Genomic DNA, 27,816 nt, shown 5'->3' on the forward strand with positions numbered 1-27,816 from the left:
GAACTTTTAGATCGGTTCTATTTAAAACGTGAAACTTTGTTTAGATAATGTTTTAATATTAGAAGCAGCGCCGGGAACAGATAAACCCGAGTTCCTCAAAGTGAAAGTTTTAGTTTGAACGTATACTATGAAGTATCGAAATAAACATTTTTCTGACACGGGAACAGGTATTTTGTACATCATCGTTAAAAGAGTTCACGATCAGTGTTACAAATGCTGAATACTACTTGATGAATGGTTCTACAACAATATTCAATAATTATTACAGTCGACAGTCTGAATAGACGATTTGTTTTTAATATTTGTGTAAATAATTCCAAGAATCCATTGTGTCTCCCTTGCAGAAGCCCTTTTGATAAACGTGAGAAAATAAATTGTTTTCATGGAAATATTATATAGATTCTTATTAGACACTTTTTAGTACTAACTACTACTCGATAAGAATCTAATTTTGCTTTTTCATCAAACGTACAGAACTGCTGGAACCATAGTAGCTATTTTGGTAGATTTCAAAAATGCGCTTTGCTAAAGCGCGAATAAAAATATACGAAAACATTCAATGAAAATTTCAATGGCCTCTAGTTTTTACAATGTTCAAACAATTCCTATTATTTTTACTGAAACTTGAAACTAGTAGGTTCTGCTAGTGCACCATTCTTTTTTTACATCGATCATCGAGTAAAAATACCGAGAAAATTCAAACGAGCATTTACGATACTATTTACCATTGAAAACATTACAATTATAAATTTCCAGTCAAAGCAACCTGATTTTCGTTTCCGTATAAAAATTTGCATGAAGCTACGGTTCCATCTAATAAAAAATGGGAAAACGAGCGACACCGAGTTCACCCTGAAATCGAATTCGTCGAAACGAAATTCGATTTGCATGTATTCCAGGAAAAAAAGTTGCAAATCTGGACCTTTCCCTAATCACTGATCCAATAACGCCTGTAATCGATTTTTCAGGGTCGATGCAAATTCTTTTTCCACAAATTCCCTCACCGGTTTGCGATATAAAAGACAGGCGTCTTGTAACATCTCGTAACAATTCAAAGAGGCTATTGCCTTTTTCTCTGGAGAAATATGGCACGCGACGGAGTCTCCACGATTCTTCCAAGAGTTTTCCAAGTCTCCAAACATACCGTTTGATTAGGACGAATGTATACTTCATTAGTGGATGAAAGTGTCTCGCGCAGGTCAAACTGTGTTAGCGCTGTTTAATCGACAAAGCTTCAAGGAAACACACGAAACAAATTTGTATATACGTAGCTGCGTGCAAACATTAGAATACACACTGCGTAGAGGCACAAAGCACACAAACACACGCACACGCAAATGATAGTACGCAAACGCAAACGCAAACGCAAACGCAAACGCAAATAGAAAGAGCGCGTGTGAACAGGGCCACGCGACCAATCGGATGCGGTCATTTCCAATTTCGACAGGGGATTAAACTATTAATACGCATTCGTTACGCGTGTGGCATTAAACTCCGTGCAAATATCGCGAGACCAGTTCGACGAAACACACTGGCTGTTTACCAGGCTGATTATTACCTGACGAGTCGGCGGCGGCCTCGTCACCTCCTATTTGGGCGAACCAGTGCATCGTTTGTTCTGCGGAAGATAAATTTGAAATTCGTTCCTGCAGGACTCTTTGTTCAAGCGACGGCCAGATACGCGTACCCGGCGTTCATTAAGCCCCGGAGAGAATTTTGGCACCGTTCCGGACTCGATTATACGAGAGCGACGCCGTTAACGCGCGATCAAAAACGCTTCAACGGCGCGGCAGTGTATCAATTTGCAAAATCACCGTTACTTCCGATTTCCCGTTCGTAAACTTTTGTTTTTCTAATCGCGTCGTACGGCTGTTACTCTTGACCCGAAACACTACGATGATCTACTATTTCAGAGGGTATTTCCGTTTCACTCGAAATCTCATTTTTTTAAAACTATTGGACTATTTTTTAAAACTGAATTCACTTGGAATTTGAAGAGGATCTTTAGCACACATTCGAATTATTTAAATCCATTTTTTTGAAATGCTAAACTCGGAAAAATAGTTTAAAAATCAATAATCTTTTGAAATTTGAATGAACCTAAAAAGAATAATTTGTGTACTTCGAATGCTCGTAAGTGTGCGTGCGAAATTCTAATGCAATAGTTCTACTGCAAACAATTTTTAAATACTGGGAAAATACGGCATCCAGAATCGGAATACCCCCTTGATGTTTGTAGGTTGCGCGGAGTTAGTGTTGCTTCTATGTTAACAGATATTGAAAGCCGTCCCGTTGTTACTGCATGATTTTACATATTGAGAAGGTCAAAAAGTCTTTTTGCATATTTTTCAGCGACCTTTTCACTAATTCCCAATAAAGTCTGCTGCGTTTAACGGCACTTTCAGTGCCATATTTGAGCAGCCCATTTACCAAATGGATCAACTGTACAACAAATCTGTTGAGAGATCTGATGAAATATTTAAAACTCTTCTTTGCCGTTCAGCGGTGGCCAGCCCAATTGTTAAGGAAATTTATTCTGAATGTAAAGAGGCAATGAGGCGCTTTAAAAGTAAAATATCGAAAAACTCGAAAGGCAGTTAACAGATTCTCTCTTTTATTTGTTTATTGCTTGGTAAACTCATGCAGTAGATCTGCCTCTTAAACACCATATCTCAAGTTTCTACTTCAAACAAGAAAAGAATAAATAAACTATTCGAACTACAGATTTTACAAAACCTAAAGGAAAATACACAATGTACACTCATAAATTTTCTACTGCAGACAAAGATCACTCGGATAGCCGCATATATTTCTCTAACAACTACTGCAGCAATAGGTCCGACTGCAGATTTGCATCTGCGGCAACATTTCAAGCGTGCAATCTTAATCGGTGTGAATTACTACACGCGACACTAGGAGTAGCCTAATCTCCGTTTTTCAAAGCGGTGCTTAAATCGCGGAGAATTACTGCGGGAAACTGTGCGGAAAAATGGGACGAAATTCAAAGAACCGACCATTATATATTTTCGGGAGCCTTTTCGCGGCGCGCGGAGAATGATTGTCGTTGCCGAGTATGCGGAAGCTGGATTTTCACCATGAGTTTTCACCAAAAGTTAGGGGAAAGCGCCGTCGATGGCGGGAATCGCGGTTTTGCTTGACGATACGTTCACGTCACTCGTTAGTTGTGACACGAGTGGAGTGGACAGTTATTGTGACGGTCGATATATTTCATACTGTCGTACGTTATTAATGGACGTGACTCAACAAAACGGTATTCAACAATAATCAGAGATCGTTGTGCGGTCAGAATAATTCCACAATGCGTGAAATACTTGAACGATATACTATTCTCACGTGTAGCAATATTAATATAATGCGAATAAGTTCGTAAAATTTCATATTTTTAATGGAGATTTGCTGTAGCGAAAAACGGAAATGCCTAAAATGATCGAAGAGGATTAATTCGTTTCTCTCATCTCTGTGTAATCGCCCTCTCATTATTCTCTGTCACTTAAAGAGAATTTGAATTTTCCATTGGAGAATACGCGATAATGGCACCGCCAGTATTTACACGCTTGTTGGAATCTTAATGAGAGTAGAAATCTTCGCGCCATTATACGAAGACATTTATAGGAGGATCGTAGATTATGCTGCGGCTTCAAAAGTAATTTTGTGACTGTCATTCGTCATTTAATATCTTTATATAGTAATTTATCTTTATGATTGTTGCATATTTCAGATAGTCTCCGTTAGCCTCGGAAAACAAAAAAAGAACGCGAAGGAGATATAAAAAATCAGTTCAAATATTCTTTTCAATACAGTCTCGTCCAAATACTTTTTTCAGTGAAAATAACTGCTACATTCGGAAAATCAGTGTCACCGATTACTATGTTTATCAGTTAACATTTAACTTTTCTATCTGTCGCTGTAGAAATTAATTTTCAAGTCACTCGGAACAGAGAAGGCCAAAAAGTTTTATGCGAACCGAGTCAAGAATAAATATTTTCCAATGTACCGTGCGTTTTTTGAATAATTTAAAAAGGAAGCAAACGAGGAAGAAAATGGCGGCTATTTAAAGAAAGAAATCTTTTGTTCCCTAAGAATAATTAAACTCGACTATGATATTTCTAATAATCCGATAAATGAAGATATCAAAAAAAAAAAAAAAAACAAAATCGTGCGCTACATTGAAAAATATCTACTCTGGGTTAAAGTTCACATAAACATATTTCGCCTCCTATGTTTCAGTAAACTTTTGGCGCTGGGTGCCATCTAAAGACCCGCTAAACATTATAAGTTACATGTTATAATTTATAACGGACAATAATTGTATAACGTCAAGGCGTTGCTATGTATTCTCTGAAAGGACATTTCCATTTTACTTGACAATTACTGAAAAAAAAAAAATATTTTTACTTTATCAATAATTTCAAACTTACATGGCGGTCTATCCCCTTAATGAGAAACCTTGTGACAACTTCAGCGAGATTACCTTACGCCGATTTTTCGCCGAAAAAATGATTTCGCTCTCTCTCAAAAAAAAAAAAAAGCGGTTGAAGTCCCCTGTTTTGCCGTGTTCTCGACGAAACCGGGGGAAACGCGCAGTGAATGGTCGAGGGTCGCGGTTTCGTTAACGATACAGTCCCGCGATTCGCAAACGACCGACGGTAATTGCGAGCCGGCTCGCTTATTTTCGACATTGCTCGCGCGCTCTCGTCCCCGACGAGAGGAGGCGTGCTTTTCCCGGGCGACGTCGCTTCCGGTAACTGATTGCGAATGTCGTCGCGTCGGAGAAAAACGCGCGGCTGGCTTGACGTCACGGATAATTGATAATTGGAGAACGAAATGGCCACGAACGGGCGTTCAACGCGAGCGTCTGCGTGTATAATTACGAAGACTGTGGGGAGCAACGGGGCGGATCTACTTCGCTAAGAACGAGACCGCGGCCCGACAACGATCCGCCGTATAGAACGCGAGAACCACGGCATCCCGGCGCCGGTCAATTACGCCATCGGAAGCTGTTCGAATCTTATACCGACCTCTGGCTGACGCGTGTATGTTGCTGTAAATTGTACTGATTGTCGGTAACGAGTTTGATGCGTTCATTTGTCCCGATAGCAGCGAATTCTCGATGTATGTCAACAACACGGGTCTTGCCACTGTTATGTTTACACTCCTCGCTTCGTGGCTCCTCACGGGGTACACCTCGCGGTAGTGGGGATAACTCCGTGACGTTCATCATGCAGGCCTTGGCGACATACATAGAGAAATCACTGTACTACTCCCCAGGAATTTATATTATTAGATAGCGGATTTTATGCGCTTATGAGAGAAATGAACGGGTAAAATTTAAGACGGTGGAAAGATCAAAAGAATTAATGTCGATGTATTATTCTGTAATTATTGAAATTGTTCAATTGGGAAATGAATTTCTATTCAGCTCCTGTGTTCCACACTCGATGCAATAGATTTTTATTTTATATAAGGATCAGCAGTGTAGTCATTCGAAATGATATCACTGAATGTCAATTTAAAGGGACTGGTACGTATTGCTTCATAAAACAGACAAGATTAAGTTTATATAGACTTATCGGGATTTTTATAATAATAATATGATTCGACATATGATTACGAAGGGGTTTCCATAGTTTCAACAATTCTAAATGGAATAGAAAGAGATTTCTTCTAGATTTAGAAGAAATTCGCGTGGCAGTGAAAACGTTGATTAATGAATCCAAGTTTCACTTTTCAATCAAATATCATACTTTTCACATCATTTGTTACACAGGCAAACGTTCCGAGTCAAAGCGACGGAGCATAATCGACCCGACGAAGACGCCGGTATCAATTACACGAGCCGGGTGGACGAGAAATTGTAATTTTCGTTCGATTACTAATTACATGCTGCTCCCTCGTACCCGTTAACGGAGATCCGTGTGACTTACTTTCGCGACGTCGACGCTTTAAAGAAAGGTTGAGGAGAGAGGGAGGGAGGAGAGGAGAAGGGTGAAAAAAAGAAGAGTAAGGGGATAGAAAACGAGGTGGGTGCTCGTGTCAGCCGAGTCGGTCGTTTCCAGAGAGCGACGGGTAAAGGGAAGGTTGACGGTGTGCTACCTGCCGATGTTGTTTCCGGTTGCTGATTGCAAATGTCAGAGGAGAGGGAAAAAGTGTGAGAGCAAAAGAGGAGGAACCGTTGGTTCGCCTCGTAGCGACCGTTGATGGTAATTGGACGTTTCATTAGCAATGCGGATGTGGAATCGGACGGGAGAACGGTAGGACGACGCTAAGCAAGAGAGCCCGGCGTAGAACCGACAATGACAGAGGCAAAAATAAAGAAAGAGAGAGTGAGAGAGTGAGAGAGAGAGAGAGAGAGAGAGACGAGGAGGAGGAGGAGGAGAGAAAAGGGCGATCGCGTTTGCGAGACGTGAAAACAGGGTGAAAGCGTTTCGACGTTACGGATATAAAGTTCTGTCGGACGGGCTGAAAGGAGGAGGGTTGTCAACGAAACGAACGAGCCGAATGGCAGAGAGCCTGCATCGGCGAATTCGATAGAGCAGCAGCGGGGGAAGGGAGACATAAAAAAATGCTGAAAGCGACAGGCGCGGTAAGCGCGAACGTAATTAATACAGACGCTCTAGTTTCGCGGGCAAAATGGAAACCTCGATTGCGGGATACGCGCGAATCGATACGTTTTCCAACCTAATTTAAATCCTCGGCAAATAAAAAAAAAGAAGACGAGAGAAAAATAAAAAAAAAATTGGAAGGACTCGTTTTTACGAGCAAATGAGACCGCGCGCGTGTACCCGCTTCAAGATGATTACACGGGGCCGAGAGAGGCGAACAAAAAATAAAAGGACAGAAGTGGAGAGAGAGAGAGAGAGAGCAGTGAAAAAGAATTTTCAGTGGAGAAATCTTTGGACGATGATTTAAATTACAGCGGTCTCGAGCCACAATGGGTCCCGCTTCCCGCGAAAACGCTCGAAAAACGGCGAGAGGCCCTCGGCGGTGGGATATACACACGTTGGCTCTGTTAATCTTCCGTCGCCTGGAAGTGAGTCGGGAAACAATGGAAATCCAGCCTTTTCATCTGGCTTCGTAGGCCGCGTCGGAATTGAAATTTTACCGTGAAGAAACCCAATTGTCGGCCGAGAGCCCTGGATCGCGATGGTTTCAGCCATTTCGCCAGGCCACTCCCTTATCCTCTAGGGCGAGCTGCGGATTCAGAGTTTCAACGGGAGAGAGAGAGAGAGAGAGAGAGAGAGAGCATCCAACATTCAATGGTTACGACTAGCAATTCTCGAATTGCAAACTTATTACCCGATCGACCCAGCTAGCTCTTTATCGCCCGTAGCCGGCGTCCGAGTCCCTGTCGGCGATAAGCCCAATCAAAAGTTCGTTTTAATCTGCCGGATCTCTGGATCTCTTCGTCCTCGGACTATGAAATTGAAATCACTTATTAAGACGGTTTACGATCGGAAGCGGGACGCGGTAAAGGGCAAATTAATATTTCCCAGAGCGATCGCGCGGCCTCGCGAAGCGAAAACGAGCGGTACTGGAATGTTCCGTGATCTAGAACGCGGTGTTTTAAACTAACTTTGAGAGATTATTAGCGAAGTATCGGTTTGAGTGCTGAAAGTAACTTGATTGTAACTTGTTTCATGTCGCGAACATTTTCAACGTACCTCCATCTACGTAGTCCTTCTTTATTTCCTAAGATAAAAGAAATGTGGAACGTATTCGAAAATGAAGGGTGACATTTTAAATTGCGCGCCTTTTTTATTGTGGCGAACATAGAGTACATATATAACCTCCCACGTTGTACATTATAATAAAATAAGAACATTCACACTTTAACACTAGGTTTACGGAGCACTAAAAGTGACTATTTCGTATCTCTTTACAAAAATAACAAGAACGTGCTACCCACATTTTTAGCAATATTGTTACAATAATATATACCCAAAGAAATAAATTTGCGAAATAATTTCTCATGTATGCATCCTTAGAATCTTAATAGTATTAAATCAAAAACATTAGAACCCGTCATTTTGACGAGTCCCGTAAACCTAGTGTTAAAATACGTTTTATCAATAAATTAAAAAGTCAGCTCATTTTGGGACACCCTTTACGATGATGACATTCAAACAATAAAGCGAGAATCAACGTGGGTGCTAAACAGCGTTTCACGGGAAGATTTCCAGCACTGTTTTCGATCAAAGGAAACTGGAGTAAGTGTACGCGTTTGAGAGAGGACTAGTTTCAAGGGGATAGCGTAGGGTAATTTTGTTGATGTGATTCCACGAGCTCTTCGAACATAGTGTGTTACAGAAACGGCCCACACCGTGGATCAGGTACGACAATCGAATGCGCGGACCGGGTCGTGATTTCGAATTCCCTCGGAAAATTTTCGCCGCTGACCTATTGCCGGAAGGATACGTATTCTCCCGGCGCCCGGGACTTATTTCTTCCGCCTTCGTTCCCATTTCGCCCTCGCCCGAATTCTCGGGCGTCTGTTGTGTCGTAAGAAACAATTTCGGCGAAAGTATTCTCGCCGGAGCCGCGGTCGGAGGCCGGAACAGGCGCCCGCGAGAGAGATTGGAAAAGGGCTTTTTGTTCGCACACGTGGATTTCCCGTCTCCAGAAGATCCAAGTCACGGGCTGCAACGTCGCGCCTCGTGTCACCGAATGCTGCCTGCAGTCTTGTGCAACGCACCCAGCCAGCCGCGTTCCTATTGGCAACAACAATAGGCTCGCGCTGCTGGCAAAACGCGAGGCTTTCTCGTTTCTTCGCTGTCGCCGGGAAGTGTCTTTTTGCCACTCGATTTACCATCGCACGCACTGGTTCTCCTAGTAAGTAGGACTTCCAGTACAGTGATTTCTCTACATATGTCGCCAAGGCCTGACGATAAACGTCGCGGAATTATCCCCACCACCGCGGGCTAAACCCTCGGACGCCGAGAAGTGTAAACATAGCACGGCTCGGGTATGTCTTCTGCACGATACACGACACTGTGTTGTTGACATACAGGGTGTTCACGATATTACTAGCCAGCGTTTTTCGTGTAAATAGTAAATATTAGGAAAGAATGAAAGAGGGAAAGGTAGTACAATGTAGTATAAACAATGTCGTAATTTTTTTGTGTTTATACTATTTTGTTAGATATGAAGGTGACCTTTAATTTTTTAAATGGAATGCTGTATATTTTTTTTTATGTCACATGAAAGCGTGTGTTCAGACGAATTCATCCGTATAGTGCACAGTGATCTTCGAGGTCGTGCAAGGTCAGGAATGGATGAAACATTTTTAACATTTTAGTTCCTTACTCATACGAATCAGATGATGTTGTCATTCACATTCGGAGTGTTCACTTCTAGTTTCCACTATGACGAGACGATTTCAGTATTGCTTCCGAAGCCGATTAGTAATATCGCATAGTAATGTATCGTTATTCGGTGGACAAGAAGGCGAATATGGTACGCATTTATTACCAGTGCAATGGAAATAAAAGACGAAGTAAATTGAAATACCTAGAAGAATATCCGGACCGAATGCAACCAAATGAAAATCAGTTTGTTTTGTGTGCCAAGCGTTTGAAGGAAACAGTGTCTTTCCAAAATATCTGTCATAATCGGAAATGTCTTCTTTCTGAAGATAAAAAGTTAGAAGTCCTCTTACATTTTGAAGAAAATCCGACAACTTCCGTTGGAAAAGTAGTTTCACATTTGTATGAAATATTAAAAATGTTTCTTCCATTTCTGAGCATGCATGACCTCGAAGGTCGCTGTGCAGTATACGGGTGAATTCGTCTGGACACACGCTTTCATGTGATATAAAAAAATGTACAGCATTCCATTTAAAAAATTGAAGGTCGCCTTCATATCTAACAAAATAGTATAAACACGAAAAAATTACATACGCCATCATGTTCTGTATAAAAAACAGTACTACTTTCTCCTCTTTCATTTTTTTTTCTAATATTTACTATTTACGAGAAAAACGCTGGCTAGTAATAGCGTGAACACCCTGTATATCGAGAATTCACTGGAATTGCGCTGTACCAAAAAGAAGGTTAGAAATTCCGGACTAAATTGTCGAATTGCTATGGTTGAGTTGTACGTTCACGATTAAAATTGCTATTGAAAGATCCGTCAAGAAGTCCTTAGGAATAGGCCATAGCGTTTGAAAAATTATGGAATAATCGCCGGTAGATAATGCGTTGGGAGACGTCAGAGTTTCTGCGGCCGATCAATTTTCCGAAGACTTCCCGGCGAAAGCGGTCCGCGCAGTGGCATTTTGCACGTGACAAGGTCGGGGATTGCGCCATCCTGTGGGTCGCGTCGTTGAAAAATCTGTCAGTAGATAGAGGCGAGGGACACGTTGTTAATCTTCCAGCGTTAGGAAGTGGGTCGGAAAACAATAGGAATCTGTTCTTGCCATCTACCTTGCCGTACCCGTTCTTACTATTTCACTGTCCTCGCGGCGCTTCTCGAGTCGACTGCTCTCCACTTCAGCCGGCCTTCCCTATCCTTGATACCTGAGCACCGGGTCCGGCTCATTGGCACGATACTACCGCGCTCCTCAAATAATGCATAATGTCGAGTGGCTGTCAGCCTCCGAGCTTAGATCGATGATTTCTTATCGGAACCGAGCCTGCCAGCTCCACTGGTAACTTTATTGCGACACAGGGCTCGTGAAAATTATATTTAGCTCGATCCTGTTCCCTGCTTTCTCCCTTACGATCATCCACAGCGTTCGTTGTTATTTATTTTATTTGAAAAGTTTCGTGTCGTATCGATTAGATGATCATTAAAAAAGAAATTGTTTTCACCAGGTGCGGGACATGGGAACTAATTGGAAATTTATTTCTCCCTTTGGTAGTTTTATTACATTCTTTTTTAATCATTTGTGTCATAAAGGCATAAAATCCACAGTCTAGTCATTCTAAAAAAATACTTTACCTTCTAAGGAAACAGAATAGGTAAAGTGTAAAAATTATATTTGACATTGAATTTATTGATTGAATTTTTTGATGGCTAGTTATCTCGGGTTAAAACGAGCACAGGCAGAGTTTTTCGGGATTTCTTGCACGAAGCTACGGAAGTTTGAACTTCGATGATTTTTCGGTTATAATTCGGCGTTCTTTAACACTAAACCTACCACGGCCGGTCAAATTGAGGTTTCCAAACTTTTGTGTACAATTTCGAACATACAACCTTATCACATCGCTATTTATCTTTACGAGTTTTCTTAAAGTATGTATACAATGTAGAAATATATGTATCTTGTCCTACCTACCGCGGCCGGTCAATTTGATCGCACGAGATAATATGGTGTTTACTCTTCTAAACCTAAACAATCAGTATAAAAGAAAGACTATTCTCAATGGGCCAACTCAAAATAAATGAGCCGCCTTATTGAATGCGACGCTATCAAGTTACGCGCGTGCCTGGTTGATAATACTGTTTCATAGTAAATGCATCCAAACCGTAAAGATGGACGACACAGTACAATTTTGTAAATCGAGGGGAGAGCATCGCAGTATTTTTTGTATAATTGAAATTATATGAAAATAAATTTGTATCGTCATTTTATGGAAGTTGTTCATCTACTAATTCGTTCAGAAACAAATTGACTGTTATCTACGTTTAATTATATTAACAATAACTTTTTTTAACACGTTCACGCCGCACAGTGGTCCGGATCGGAAAAGTAAGTGACATTCAGCCCAAAAACGAACTTCCTCGTATCGATATCTAATCAACGAACATTATTTCTTAAATGCCCATGCACCTCGAAAATGAAAAAATTAGTACAATTTTATAAATATTACAGTTGTAATAAACATTGAAACTTGCTTAAACGCGACTTCGAGTTGTCCCTTTATAATAACAGCAAGATTGAATTCGCTCAGGTTTCATACGATTTTTATGGTAACATGTACTCCAAAAAGGAGATGTATTAAAAAATTTCTCGTGAAAACGTTTTCATAGTTTCACTAATCGTGAAAGAAAAAATCATCCACCAGCCATTTTGGCTGTTTCGGTAGTTCTAGTGTTAATGCAATATCCTGACGCTCCTATTTAATATTTTCTCTCGATTTTCTTTTTTAAATTGAAGATTATTTAATGTATTAACAATAACTTTTTTTAAGGACCGGTCATTTTGACCACGCACGGTAGGAACAGTTATACAAGAAGCGTCGGTAGGTTTAGTATTAATCTCGCGGAGTGTCGTGCTTAGGGCATACGTTCAAAATCGATTGCAACAACAAGAGACTCGACCGTCCGGGGAAGAAAAAAAAAAAAAAAGAAAGGAGACCGACCAGGTCGAACGCGAAATTCTGGCGGTTGTTTAATGCCACCGAGTGGCCTTGAACTATTACCGAGCCGCTCTATTCCGAGCACACAGAGCAGCGCACGGCACCGACACGTCGAATTCGGTCTAACCGTTCGCGACACGTTGCAGCGATTCAACGAAACGCGTCGAGTGGCTCGTATTCCATTTTAATGGAGGCACACCGGAGTCTGTGGCTGACGATCGAAATTGTCCTGGTTTCTCATCCCAGCGACGCCCGAGTGTTCTACTAATATTTAACGAGCGAACCAGGGGGTCGAGGGGGGTGGGGGGGTGAGGGGCGGAAAACCCCCTGTGCAACGATCCTGCGCGAATTTGTTTCTGTTTCTGGTCCCGCAGCTTAATTGTACTCACGCTTAACGCGCCGCGCTCATGCTCGCCAAAATACGCTGCCAATTACGCTGCTACGATCCCGCTTAAATATTTCCGTCACTAATTTGTCTTCTTTTTTTTTTTCCTGGGAGCGTTTTGGGTCTGTTTTTTTTTTGTGGCCGGAACTTGAGGACCTCCCGGAAAGTTGACGATCTTTGAGGTTTACAGTAACTAGATCGTGGATTTTTACGCATTTATGAAAAATAAATTACCCACGTCGAAAAATCGATAAATTGATAACTTTGCTTGCGTGTACTTCCGCAGCTACGCGTTTTGAAATAAAGTTAAGCATAGAAAGTTTCATTTCACAGAAAACTTTCCATTTTATTATTAACCCTTAACGGTCGGAGGCCGGGATAATCCCGGCACAACTGTTTCGCCATTAAAAACAAGTCTTTGTGTTGCAAAACAAACCGTTGAAATCGGGACGAGGTTTCGCTGTGCTTTAACCGTTTTACTTGTGTTACAATTTCACGATCGCTGAACGTGTTTGCACGCGTAATTAAAATCGCATTTGTAAATTCTCGAGAGAAACTTTCCTTGATGATAATTACCTTCGGGGGTAATCAGTCGACGTGTGTCAGCGGACGTGGGAGTTAATGCATTTACTCGTTTATAGCGGGTACTCGAAGCAAGATTGAAGAAAAATGGAAACACTGTCTCACCCATTGATAAGTTTCACTGGATATTTCATTGCAATCAACGTGTCTACTCATTCGTAATACTCATTCTCGTATGTAGATACAAAAACGCAAGATTGAAGAAAAACGAGAATACAATTTCGCCGATCGAACGCTTCAGTCTGCATCGCGTCGCAATTGTGAAACGATGTTTAAGTTGAAAATTATTGGAAGCAAACAACCGAATGGGAAGTACAAAGGAAGGGGACACATTTATTTTCCGAACAAGGAAAACATCGGTTCCCATTCCGCTTTGTGAACCAATAATACAATAAAACGAGAGCGTTCAATTGAAAGCGTTTCCATCTTCACCTATCGCTGGATCAGCCTCGAAATGCGCGTGTTCAAACAGGGCTGCCAGATCTCTCTCTCTCTCTCTCTCTTCTCTCTCCCTCTCTCTATCTCGGGCTTCTTCTGGCGAAACGGATATTTTAAAGCTCACCGATCACCGATCTTTTGTTACCCTTCCGGACAAATGCACCCGTTATTATCAATTTCACGAACGTTTCCCACGGTTGGTTAAACCGCGCCGCTTTTGAAGCGCACGTGACCCGGTAAGCGAAGTGCGAGGGAAGGGATTAAAACGTTATTAAATCCATTTCTCGTTTTACAACGCGTGTTGCACCATGGAATTATATTCGCAATCTGGCACGGGTTAAGGCTAGAGATTCGTTCGACGAGTGCACGGTGTCGATAGAAATCGATTTCAACTCGACTGCGCGGCACAGTTGGCGTGGCTTTTCCAATTTTTCATTTTTCGATCTCGATTGCTTTCAGAATCGAGGCAGAATCGAAATTCCCAAGATCGCCGGGAATAATCCTGCATTATTCGCTGTATGGCTCAAATACACTAATCTTTTTAATTGTAGCACGTCACAATTCTAATAACCCGTTATGGTAAAGCAGAATCGTACGACAGTAAACCTAGGCTCATATTATAGTTCGAGATCTCTACTTTCACAAGTTGTCCTTTATTTTCACTTAAAAATGTTTTGAACGATGCGGTGGAAAACCGAAGATACGTTTTCTCTCGGAAAATGCTTCGAACTGAAAGTCCGTGAGTTTTCGACTCTATTTGCATTAGAAAATTTATTTCATGACTGAATCTACCATAGATTTGAAGATTGAAGCTGTTCCTTTGAAACGAGCTCTTACGATTTGATGTATGCTCTTTTTTTGGGAACGAATTGCCCACTGTGTTCCCGAATTGATAGTCACTGGGCAACGAGAAAGAATGCCTAGAACTATGGCTAAGGTGGGAGCCTGGTGTAGCGAGTCTTTGTAAGAAAGAATTTACTGAAAATATAGACTTTATTATAATTTAGCATGCAATACATTTTTTGGAGACAACAGCTGAGAGGAGAAGCAGGTCCTCCAAAATTTCGAGGATGGCGGATGGCATTTATATTTTATTGTTGCGATATTTCTCTACAAACTGAATAATCATTTCATTTGTTTTATTCTGCGTGGTTACGAAGTTATAGTCTTCGCACTAGCAATCGCATAGCGAGAGGTGCTCGTAAACAGAGTTGAAATTGTCTGATAAAATGTCTAAATACTAATCGACGAATAGTAACTAACAGTGCTTCAGTAAACTATCCCTATAATTTCAAAAAGGCTGTTTTGTTTAAAATAAATTCGCAAAAATTCGTGAACGTTCAGTAATTTACACCAGACTCCCTGCGTGACGACTAGACGATTCGCGGACGGCCATTGTGGCAGAATGGAAATTATACTCTCGAGACGGCATGCGAAATCATTCGTTCAGCGACTAACACGATCACGGACATGCACGGTGTTCGCAATTTGTACGATAGCCTGTAATACATGTAATCGGGACGATGGAAGAAAGCGTCGTGGCATTTGCAACGTTTATGTGTGCCTGAAAGGAACGTTTAACCCTCGTCGAACCGATTCTGGGTCCATTACGACCCAGAAAAATAAAGAAATTTCGATTTTTCGGAAGCGAATCGGAATCTTCCCGGTAATAATACAGTTCTCGTTTCACACAATTTTTTACACGAAGTAAAGCATTATTCAATGGCATTGGTAGTTTACTGGAAAGTCTCTTGTTCAAGTGTGAAATAAGTGAAAAGGTTAAGACCCACCGTGTGGGTCCGAAAGGACCCAGAATCCGTCCTGTGTGTCCGAGGGTTAATTACGTTTGTGCTGTATAGATTTCTACACCTATACGTCGACCGTTGATTGATATACTTACCCTTCGTGAGAGAGTGGCGATTGTGTGCAGAACTGGACCTTTGGTTAGTTTCTTCAGAAGCGGCTCCAGCTGCAACAAACAAACAAAACCATTTTGTTAAATTACGTACGAGCAACTCGACCAAGAATTTAATACAGAATTTTCTGTATCATCAGTATTGCGGCAAATTAAGATTGCATATTTTCACGGTTCAAGTTCTTGATTTTTAATATCATTGCATTTTGGAGCAGTGTTTACCCAGAGCAATCGAATAACATCAATATCGCTTGCTATAATACACAGGCGTCGACAAGTTGAAAAATTAACTCGTGATTAATAACGTACGAACCGAAAATAACTGGAAATTAAAGAAAACCGCATACAGTGACTTCCATTAGTATTCGGTCACCCTTAAAAGACTTTTTTAATATCAGACCATGCGATTTGAATTTTTTCTTTACAAGTTAGAACAATTGGTTCACTACACGATGCGAAAAAAAATTTGGAAAAAATTGCAATCGATCGAAATTTCAGGAAAAATACTAAAAGTTTTATTTTACAACTTTTTCATGCGGGTCTACATCGAAAATTTAAAAAATCCCTTCTCAATATTAACCCCTTCCCGTACTTTAACTAGTCTGACTCGTGACAAAGATTTTGGCCCAAACGTAAACATGACGAGTTAGACTCGCGGAACGATTTAAAAATGACTATATCACAGGTACAGTCTTTTCGCGATATGTCGCAAATACCTGGCTGATAAAAGTCGCAGAACTATCCCCACTATCCCCAGTCCTCGGACACCGTGGAGTGTAAACACAATACAAGGAAAAGTATCTCCTGGACGATATGTGTCGCCGGCAAGACCCGTGTTGTTGACAGATATCGAGAAAAAACTGTATTTACATTTCGACTAGTATCGCAACTGCTTTCGAGCATCACTCTGGTCTGTTTGGCCCGCGTTGACCCCTACCGCTTGGGTCCGGGTTTCGTCGAGCTAAGTGGCACGGGAGGGGGTTAAAAAAGTTATCGTTTCTAAGAGTGCCCAAATATTAATTCGAGTCGCTGTATCTTTTTCTCGCCAATCTCTTTGACATGTTTTCAAATTTGCTGGACTCGCGCGTTACTCGGAGATCTTCAAATTTTCGTCGAGTGGAGCGTTAAGGTTGGAACGCGCCCTAGAATTGCGGGGCGTGAAAGTGTCGAGACGCGGAGGAACTCTTTCGAGACATTTATCGCAAAAGACGGACGGGCGTTTCGGCTGGAAACGAGTGCAGAGAGCGTGTACCGGAAATTTTCGCCTCTTTAAATACTTTGGAGTACATGTGCTTGCGTCGGCCACCCCCGTCGAAACTATTCATCGAAGTTGGCCGTGAGAGAGCGCAGGAGAATGGATCCCTTTATGTAGGCGCCCATTCACTCGGCAGAAGGCTAACTATCGCCTGCGACTGCCGTCCACGTCGCTAACAAGCTTATTAACGGCGTCTTCATTAGCCTCCCCGTCCGCCTCTAATAAACATCTCGCGACGCCCGAGAAATACGTCTTGCAGGTGGAACGCCGCATTCACCCCAATTATCTATCGCCGGGAGTATAATTGCTCTCGGTTCGGGAGCACGAACGTTTTGTTCGGTCGGCGTTGTTGTTTCGACCAGTTCATCCCGAGATCACTACTTTCCGCGAACTGCTATACAAAGCCGGAAGATCCAGAGGAATTTAACTCGAATTGAATTATTCAAATTGCCGAGAACTTCGCGCTTCTCTCCGAAAAGGACGAGCTCGTTAACAAGGATACTGGAACGAGTAGATTAAGAATTTATGCGTGCTCATCGCCCGTGAACGTGCAAAGTGCAACAGATTAGAAAAAGAAAGTGGCCCTTACTTTCGTGATTTTGCACGTTTATCCGGATATACGTTTTATTGACAAAGTGTAGACACAGTAGATTGCAGATTCATTTCTGGCAAAAATGGACAGGTCGAATGCGAGTCAGTGAAAATATTTGAAGTATTTCAAAATGCGTCATTCTCACACCACTAACATTCTAAAATACTTTGCACTTGAAGCTATTTTAACTCCAAAACGAACCATCTCTTTCGACCTAGAATATTTGCCTTCTGTATATTCTTTTTCATGTTATACATACGAAAATGGTGCAATTTACTTGTACAACACTGAAGTGTTTAGTAATTTATCAAATACAAACAAATTTAATACTGTAAAAAATACTTTGAATAATGATACAGCAATTTTTAGTGGCGCCTTAGAGTCGCCATTCGTGTGGTAAGGGTTAATGTTTGCAAGTCATCTAGTGGCGCCTAAGTATTGGAAGAAATTAACGATTTAACGTAACCCCGGAGAAAGTGATCTAAAGATGTTATGGTCTTGGTGGCCAGTAACGGTGACCAAATTTGCCTCTTGATAATCAGATTTATCATATCTCATATTCAACAATCTCCACACGCCGTGGTATATTTATCCAAATGGCGACCAACCCTAAACTCGCTCGTAAAATCTGGAAAGAAAGAAGAAAAATATATATGGCTGTAGTAAGCTGTCGTCGTATCGCGATAATCCTGTATATTTACACATCGAGTAAAATAGAATGATTAAGAAAATAGAGAGAGTGAGAGTGAGAGAGAGAGAGCCCCTTTAATAAAATGTCACATTTTATTCATAACGTAATGAAACTCGCCGTTCGCATGTCGGTAAGCCGGCCTATAAAAACGCAACTTCACGCAGTAGCATCGCCGCGATATGAGACATACATACAAAACACGCATTTGGAGGATCAGCATAAACCGCGATAAAATCTGCGACAGCTTCAAGCATCTCGACGCAATATTATGCGCAGGAGCGCCGTTCAAAACGAGACGCAGAGCCATCCCATAAAAATGGCCCGGCGATGGCCGTTCCCGTGCGACAAAATAAAAGGAGCAAGGTCGCACGTGAAACAATAAACGCGGCGGTCTCCCTTTAAAGCCAGTATAATAACGCAGTTTCGATGGAAGCTTACACTTGCCGGGTCATTTCACCAACAATCGATTCAGGATTCCAGCGGAGCCGGCTTACATCACGCCCTGGAACGACGGGCTGACATGTTCGATATTTTATACGGTGCGCATAGTCACGGGCAATGGTATCGACCGCGTTGGTGTTCGATATATCAGGCGACAATGGGGTAGACGGTATAATTGAATGGATCATGATCGGGGCGCGAGGTAATCGCGTTAGTCTCTCGCCAAGGATTTCGTTTGCCGGAGATTCATTAGCGCTGCACAAATCTGTTCGCGCGTGCCGTGAAATTATTATTATTAACCCGCCGCGTTGTCCACCGTGCGCGCCGAATGTCCATTAATTTCCGTTCGGGCAACATCTGCAACGCTCCAAATCAGACCGGCGTGAAACGCTTCGTTTCGCGCGGGATGTTGCGTTCCGCAGCGGAATCGTTAATTCATAACGCTCTTCGGCCGCGATTTTGCGCCGCGGAAAAGCTCGGCATCAAGATGAATATCTCTTCGGATTTATCGCCCGGGGACATTCGAACGCGTTTGAACTTTGAGTTATCGAGTCTTCGAAGCGAGCTATCAACGTCCTCCCCTGTGCCCAGTCCCAGATACTGTAGGGGAACGGCAATTCGGGACGCGGATGATCGAAGGCTGAACTCCCGTAAGAATTGGAGTTTTACCACCGGGTCGGAAATATTCTGGATTATTTATGATACCAGAATTGCAGTTTCGACAAGGAAGAATCGCGAACGATTTTTTAAGTATTTCAGAGACTCTACAATTCGCGTGGTTTTGTATCTCGAAAAAAGATTTATTAGATATTGTTGATTATTTAGATATTGTTAAATTTTTTTACTTGTTATACTGTTGAATAAAGTGCCCTTAATGCTCTGAACGGATTAGCGCACCGGTCCCTTCGCAGAGAAACAAGCCAGTCATAGGGACTCCGTAGATTCGCGATAAGGTAGAGTGACCACGTTACCGACAAGAATAAGCGAAAAATGGTTTCACGTGCCTCAACTTTTCGTCCTTATATGAGAATATTTTTCGCTGGGAAAGGGCTCATTCGAAAGAGGAAGGTCGGTCGGATTTTGAAGAAGCCGTTCTATTTAACAGTAGGTTTACGGAGCACTAAAAGTGATGATTATTTTACGTTGCAGAAATAACAAAATTGTAGTTATTCAGATTTCCAGCCATTTTTATTGTAATGAGTGCTCAAAGAAACGAGCCTATTGAACAATTCTTCGCAAGCGCGTCCTTGCACACTTAATAATTGTAAATTTAAAACGCCGAGTCCGTCATTTAGACGGGTCCCGTGAATCTAGTGAAGACTCCGTAGATTCGCGATAAGGTAGAGTGACCACGTTACCGACAAAAATTGGCGAAAAATGGTTTTACGCGCCTCAACTTTTCGTCCTTATATGAGAATATTTTTCGCCGGGAAAGGGCTCATTCGAACGAGGAAGGTTCAATCTAGCGCGCGCTGGTCATGAGCTGAAGACATTATGCAAATATTTGGTAATACAAGCGTTAGAAGTAGGCCACAAATTGACGATGTGCGTGCCGTGGAATCCAAGCATTTTTATGCCATTGGATGAGTTTTCTGGATGAAATCGAGAGTAGGTACTTGGCCCTTTGGACAACTAACTTCTACTAATAATTCCAACGAATTTGTAGCCCGTATCACGTAGAAATCTCTGAAGTTCCGTTCTAAAATCGGACGTTTAACAAGGGCGGCTCTCGAAGCAGGTCTTGGTTAGGTTCGAACGCTTCATAACGTTACAGCTCCGGTTCCGCGGCGAGCTTTCTTCGAGCAGTCTCGTCGGGTTGGTCCCGCGTTTGCCAAAGCTGGTACGTCGATAACGGCAGCGTCAAGGCACGCTCATTTGCCGCGAACAAACTACATTACTCTCGAGCGGCGTCTTGGCCCAGATGTGCATGCACGAGCAAACGCCGGGCCGCCGGGGTAGTAACAATAGGTGGTTGAACTTCGACATTTGCGGAGGCCGCCCTTAGCCCTTCTCATCCGCCATCGTCGTCCGGAGACATTCGCCGAACCAATTGCGTAGAAGTCGTTCGCGTCCGCAGCCGTGAATCACATTAACGACTCGCATTCGTCAGGGACGATCGGTCGGGCGTATTCAATGTGCTCGGATAACACGAATTTCATTCCGTCTACGGATACGCGACTTTCTTGCCAATTTTTTTTTTGAGAGAAAGTTTTTCCTTGATGCGTTTAGTTCGTTCCCAATAAATTGTTGTATTAAGAGGCGAACACAAGCTTAACAGAATGGAACATGGAAACGGTAAGATCGCGAGAATGTATTTCGGGATTTTTGTTGCTTGATCACCTTGCCGGAATCTTGGAATTTCTGGGTCTAATTAGTCAAACGGTTGCGCTTGTTTCTAGGTTAACACGCGTGCCGAAACGTTTCGGAGGCCTCGCTGGGGATTCCTTTGAGGATGCCAGTTTCTGCTTGCTCGCAACAGATGTGCGGAATATCTTCGTTGAGTTATCGGGTGTACGCCCGAGTAAGTTATTCTATCGTTTATTACAAGCAAGGGCTAGCGCATTCTCGCAATGTTCGAACTGTAATTTTCTAGGAGAAGCAAATTCTTCGCCGGCGAATTTCTTCAACTTGCCGTATGATTTCCTTCGCATCTACAATGACTGGACCTACAAATGACCGGTTTCATATCTAATAATTCACATTTACTAAAATTACAAAGTTGCTTTCATGGAAAATGATTCGGTGAATTTCTCTGTTCAAGCACATCTAAATAACGCATAGCAAAATCTAGATAAATTCAACCATGTCATTTTTACAAGATAAATATTTCAGTCGCTTCTAGGACTTGATAGATTTAATAATTTGCCAGGGGAAACAGAAAATTTACACTTGCTGCGCACGTATATTTAACTTCTACTTATGCAGACGAAAGCATGCTTACGGGATCATAACATAAATTATCATAACATAACATAAATTACAAGGGGTTACAAGGGGGGCAATTTTAAAAATTACTTCTTCAACGTTTTATTCTCCTCTGGATTTCCGTGTTGGGTAGAAATGCATAGAATCCACGGTCCAGGGAGAGCTATTGTTGCCGGAATTCGTACGAGCTACTTTTTAGCGCGGCTGAGTGTGAAGAGTCTCATGCTGGTGAACCTACATCCGAAAATAGCCAACTCTTGTCCCTGCTCGGGCAATCTATGAATGAAACTGCATCACGCACCCCGCTGCCACGCAATACTCATGCAATCAATCCTATTCTACGAAGTTCAGTCACACAACGCGTCGTTGTGCGCACTCTTTTATGGCTTCGACTCTTCGCGTGACTCCCGACCGTCAAAGACAACATATAACATTTCCTTTTAAACAATGCTAGTTTAGATTACAGAATTTCAGACTTGCAGCAATAAAAACGCGAGGAACATTAACAAGAAGATTAGAGGGCTATCAGGGCTTAAACTCAGGTTAACCCTAATGGGATCCCGAGTTTATGCCACATTGTGAGAACGTTTTCAGGGATCTAGATAACACTTTGATTACCAATCTAGAAACCATAAAAACTCCGTGTAGAATGTATACTGCAGAGTAGAATTTAACGGACTGAATGTGAACGTGCAAAAATGCAATTTCCAAATATTTTTGGAAAACCTGGCACTTGACGTGTCAATGAGAAAGCGGTAGCTTTGAGAATGGAAATTATTGAGTGCATGAGAGTGCGGTAATGAGAACGCGAATTATTAAGATAAACTGCCTGGGCACTATGGAATCCCGATCTCATTAGAGCAGGACTTCTGGCGAATGAGCCAATGGGAAGAGAAAAAGTCTTGATGACTTGGTCTACACCATGGAACGCAGGTATCCAACGACGAAAGGTCGTTAAAGCTGAAGTGTCAACAGTAGAAGAATTAGTCCGAAGCTATAATTACTCCCGCAACTACGTACAGTGAATTCTCGATACAAGTCAACAAGCGTGTTATGTTTATACTCCTCGGCGTCCGAGGCCTCTCGAGCCTCCTCACGGGCTATACCTCGCGGTAGTGGGGATAACTCCGCGACGTTTATCACCCAGGCCTTGGCGACATATACAGAGAAATCATTGTATCCCGATTGAGTTGATCGACAATGATATCGTCGATATTTTCCCGCCCAGAAGATGCGAGTCCATCCTCGTTTCGGAAGATCAAGATCGATTAAACCGAAAATCCGCGAAGAATAATATAGTAAGAAGCCAGAGGAATTATCGCTCACCGCTTACGAGCGTATAAATAATTCCACGCAACGGTGCAACCTGTGATACGGTAGCGACCGCGTTAAATAATAAAGCATCGGGGAGCGTGAACATTTTCCGCGAAATCAGTGCCTGCCAAACGAACTTTCGAACATCGTTCCCTACTCCCGGTGTCGCGATATTACCAACGACAAGGGTCCACGACAGCTTCAGGGTGGAATCGTTTTATCGAAATTTTAACTCTTCGGATAAGTTCCAGCGCCGGGGCAGCGGCAGGTCCCTCATCCTTCGAGATGCTATCTCCCGATCCACTGCTGTCTCCTCCACTAATCCGAGATCCGTGCTATTAAAACGTCGCTGTCGTGGATCGTCGTCCCCCGATAATGAAAATCTGAGAGCTCGTAATTCCGACGGCGAGCCGTAATTTCAATGGTGTAACGATAGACGATCAGAGATTGTTACTCGCCGAGTGAAACGCCATTACTTTCGTCGCTCTGGACGCACGGCGACGTGTTCATTTCTGCCGAACGAGCACGCGAATGATTCTTCTGATACTCCTCCACTGTGCACACAGTGCGGCATTACTGTGTCGATGAAGGTCTTACGCGGCGACGGTTTTATTAACCCCTTGATGTGAAATGAAATTCGATGCGAGCATTTATTACTTATTTTATCATTTATGTGAGATTGATTTTGCGTAAACATTCAAAATACGCTCCTGAGATGATAACGGATATGTCGCAGGTAATATTTGAAAACAATATTAGTCAATAATTATTATTAAACAGCAGAAATCTGCGTTCTATTTAGGACCATTTCCGAGAAAAGTGAACTTCACCGTACGGTATAGTTAGATCTCGCCTCAGATCCTTAATTTTCATAGTAAGCTACAAAATTGAAAAATATCTGACAAAATTGCTGCTCCAGTGGCGTCTCGCCCCCTTTAAATACTGTTCAAACATTTTCAAATGTAATTACAAATCGTCCCACGAAAGAATCTCCTTCAAGTTTAACAACAATTTTTCTCAAATGACAGTAACGCCATAAAAATATATATATATAAAAATCGCCCACTGGCTATTGAAATATTTTGTGCAAGTTAATTTTCCGAAAAAAAATTTACCACCATCGTTCCCGTCTGGCCGCCGAAACGTATTAGTTACGGTCGTGCGTTAACGCCGCGATTCGCCGTTAGAACGAACAATAAAATCATGGATAGCGAGCAGTTAGGGGATGATCATCGACGACACGACACGAAACAAGCGTTCGCGCGGCGAGGTTAGTGTGTTTTTAAACGGCCGCCGATGCCCGGTTCTCGCTCGAGCAATTTCGGTATTGATCAACGCGCGAGCCTCGTCGCGAGGACAACGGGGAATGAATGCAACTAATCACGGAACAATATTGAACAACTGCTGGCTACCGTGCGAACGTGGTTTCAGAATTCCACGTTGCCGGGGTAACGATGCGTCGCGTCTGGTGAGCGTCATTTCTCTTTTTGGACGAATATTCATTTTTATATTCATCACGAATCAATTTTGAACAAACGAAATCGTAGAAAGAATCCTCCGTTTATATGATAATGTCGCAACTGCGGATCTTCATGGAAATTCCGTATTTCATGGATTATTTTATACAAATTCAATCTATATTAGAAAATTTCTTATAGCGAGAATAAAGTGGATATGTTATTACTTTTCGTTAATATACATTCTTGTATTTTAGAAATGTCCATATAAAGTCTTATAGTATAGTAGAATTCGATGCATCTATGACAAAAATAAGTAGGTGTAATTTCGAACAGTAAAAAACATTAGAAGAACTTAAAAATACTGCTATATTATTTTCAACTTATTAATCATATTAAGAAAGAAAACAAAAATGTTTATTTCGCATAAAGATCATGTCGTGTCATTAGCCCTTTTGCTGCCACGCGAATTTTTGAACTCGCACCAGTGGGCCACAATACAAATTTCATATTAAAAATATGATAATGGCAAAGAACTGCGAAATACATTAAAATAACGGTACAATCTTGCCATTTTTCTCAGTGGTGGTGACCCGTGACCACCGAGGCCCCCTGACGCAGAGGTATACCCCGCGGTAGTGGGGATAACTCCGCGACGTTCATCATGCAGGCCTTGGCGACATATATAGAGAAGTCACTGTATCTTTCCAACAAATTTCAGAAATGATTGTGGGAGATAGAAAAGCGGAGGTCCCATGGGTCCCAAAGGGTTAACATGACTACAGAACGTGACAGGTAATATTAATTTTTTGGAATATCATTCTGCCGAAAATGACGTTACCGTTAAAATACGGATTTCACGTGTCGTTTGAAATGTCCACGATTGTCAATATTTCAATGGAAGTTTTATTCGATTTCAAACAGATTTCGATAAGTGAGAATAAATGACAATAAATGTTTGCATAAATACTCGCGCAGTAATGATCGCAGGAAAGGGTCAGTTCGCTCGCGTGTTTTTCTATCGAAAGTAACACAGCGAGAGAGACGTATCGCAAATTAAAGGTGAGATCTCGCGACAGGTTTCGAGGACTACTAGCGTGGGCATTTCCAAAGGAGGAGTCGTTTAGTAATTTAAGAAGACGCAGCTTCTGTCAACTGTCCAAATTGTATTTCGAGTGGAAATGCATCGGATTCGCGGAGGTGTTGGGCAAAGTGAAATCGTTTTCACGTGTCAACGAATAAAGGGAACGCTGCCACCGGCAGAAAGGGATGGCAACGTGGGCGAGGTAGACGCGGAGACACCCCGAGGAATAAACATGAGTCCGGGGGTGAACCACTCGTATAACGAGCGCGTTCGTTTCAACTTCCTGCCTCGTGCGAACGCCTCTGCCAAGTACTACCACGGCAAATAATCGCCTGATTCACCGTCTACTCCAGTGCATTATGAATAATCATTCTCTGTAGTCAACACTCCCTTCCTGTGTTCTTCCCTTTCCGTTTCATTTCCACCGTGGAGGAGCCATTATCCAAATGACTCCTCGAAACAAGAATTATAAAATCTAACATCGTCTGCCTCGGAAGAAGCATTTGTTACACCAACATTATTCGCAGTCACGGCCACGCGCGACAATATTCCAACACTTTTAAAAAGACGATAACCTTTTCAACTTGGATTTGTTCGAAGTTAGAATAATTAGTTCACTGCACGATATTTATTAAATTGTCAATACAGACCCTCATAAAATACGTTCAATAGTAACGACTTTCAGGATTTTCCAATGCAGGATTGACTTCCAGGATTGACCAATTGCAATTTTTCCAGAATTTCTTTTTCGCGTCATGTGAATTAAATTGATTATTCTAACTTGGTCATGGACCAATAGTAAACAAAGTTACCGTCGTTTGAAAGTGTCCGAATATTATTTTATCTTAAATTCTCCGATGACGCGTACGCCATCGCGGTCTCGTTGCGTTTCAATGCACCCGAAAACAGCAATTAAAACGTTTCGTGACTAGAGTCGGATCTCCATTGAAACGCTATATCTAGAGCCTAGAATTAGCGACTCTAAAAGGACGTTTCCAAGAATAGTTGGGACGATTGCCGATCCAGATCTCTTCAGGGTGGAGGAGCGAAAAACTGTGTTACCTTCGCGAAGTTCGTGCTCTAATTAATGCAAAAAGCGGGCGAGGAGAGAGAGAGAGAGAGAGAGAGAGAGAGAGGCGCTCAAAGGTAATAAAGCCACAGAAAACGAACCATTCGGGCAGGGCGCGCTGTTCGCTCTGACGTCGCCGAAAGAACGATTCAGCGATTCGATCCTCTCCCGTGGACATCCATCAAAGGCGATCCTGGTGATCCCGGTGAACCGGAAGTCTCGTAATTTTACCGCGAGGCAGAGCGGCGACGTCTCGCGCTCCATAAATTCCTGTCCCCGGACAAAAGGATCGGTTCCAGGCGCGATCCTAGATCCACGGATCCATAATCGGCGAATTTACCGAGCCGCGGGAACACGGCCGAAACTATCGAATGTCGCAACGTTCCGCAGTGGTGGGCCGTTAATACGAGCGTCGCATGCACGCTATCACACCGCAAGAAATTTATTAGGGCAATGAATGCAGCGGGTCCCGGGATCTCTCCCCTCCCATCCACTGTCTTTCTCTCTCTCTCTCTCTCTCTCTCTCTCTTTCTCTCGCTCACTCTCTCTCTCTCTGGTGTCCAGTCAGAACATTCACCCGGCGTTTGCGGAACAATCGCCATTATTATTGTGGGGGAACGCGTACCGGTGACATTTTCACTTAATTGTCCGTTTTCGCGTCGAAACGCGGGCCGAGAATGCTGTGGAACGGCGGATAAGTCACGCGAGCATGAATGTAATTCAGTTGAATAAATTCGGCGGAGCCCGAAATGACTACGCTGATAAGACAATTTAACGGTTCCGTAGCAAGATGGCGAAATAAAATTAAATTCTAGTCACGGACATCGCTGTTGTTTGCCAGTATATTCCGCCGTAGTGGGTGATCATCAAAACGTGCGAATTTTGTCTGGGCGAATCCGGATTATTTTAATCGATGCAGTAACTGTTAAACTGGAAGAGATCGAAATGTTTGGAATCTTCTGTTTATAAATATGTCGTAAGAAATTGAAAGAAATCGAGAGAGCATTGGGAAAAATGTCCCCTTTTTGACACTAGGTTTACGGAGCACTAAAAATGACTATTTTACATTTCCTTATAAAAATAACATGAATATATCTAACCAAATCTGTAGCCATTTTTTTTTAATGATATATACCTAGAGAAATCAATTTGTTTAATAATTCCTCGTGGATCCATGTTTGCAATCTCAATATTCGTGAATTAAAAGTATTAGAATCCGTCATTTTGACGGGTCCCGTAAATCTAGTGTTAAAATCACTCTTTCCTTTCAACATTAAAGATTTGAATGTTTTAAAGTGAAAAAGCAACTGTTTAAATGTGAACAGAGGTTTTCCGGATGTGATATGGT

The 27,816-nt window shown here is 42.2% G+C and overlaps 1 protein-coding gene across 32 annotated transcripts in view; it reads right to left on the reverse strand.

The window, feature by feature from the left end:
* Positions 1-27,816, reverse strand: part of LOC143352873 (uncharacterized) — a 383,132-nt gene that overhangs the window by 26,351 nt on the left and 328,965 nt on the right. For 19 of the 32 annotated variants that reach the window (XM_076785835.1, XM_076785831.1, XM_076785845.1 and 16 more), the window contains 2 exons: positions 15,626-15,694; positions 1,559-1,618 (listed from right to left, as the gene is read on the reverse strand). In XM_076785835.1, the coding sequence (XP_076641950.1) occupies positions 1,559-1,618; positions 15,626-15,694 (129 nt within the window). The remainder of the gene's footprint in view (positions 1-1,558; positions 1,619-15,625; positions 15,695-27,816) is intronic. The other 13 variants (XM_076785843.1, XM_076785839.1, XM_076785844.1 and 10 more) reach the window with 1 other exon arrangement.

This window comes from Halictus rubicundus, chromosome 3, assembly GCF_050948215.1.
Source record: "Halictus rubicundus isolate RS-2024b chromosome 3, iyHalRubi1_principal, whole genome shotgun sequence".
Taxonomy (NCBI): Eukaryota; Metazoa; Arthropoda; class Insecta; order Hymenoptera; family Halictidae; genus Halictus; species Halictus rubicundus.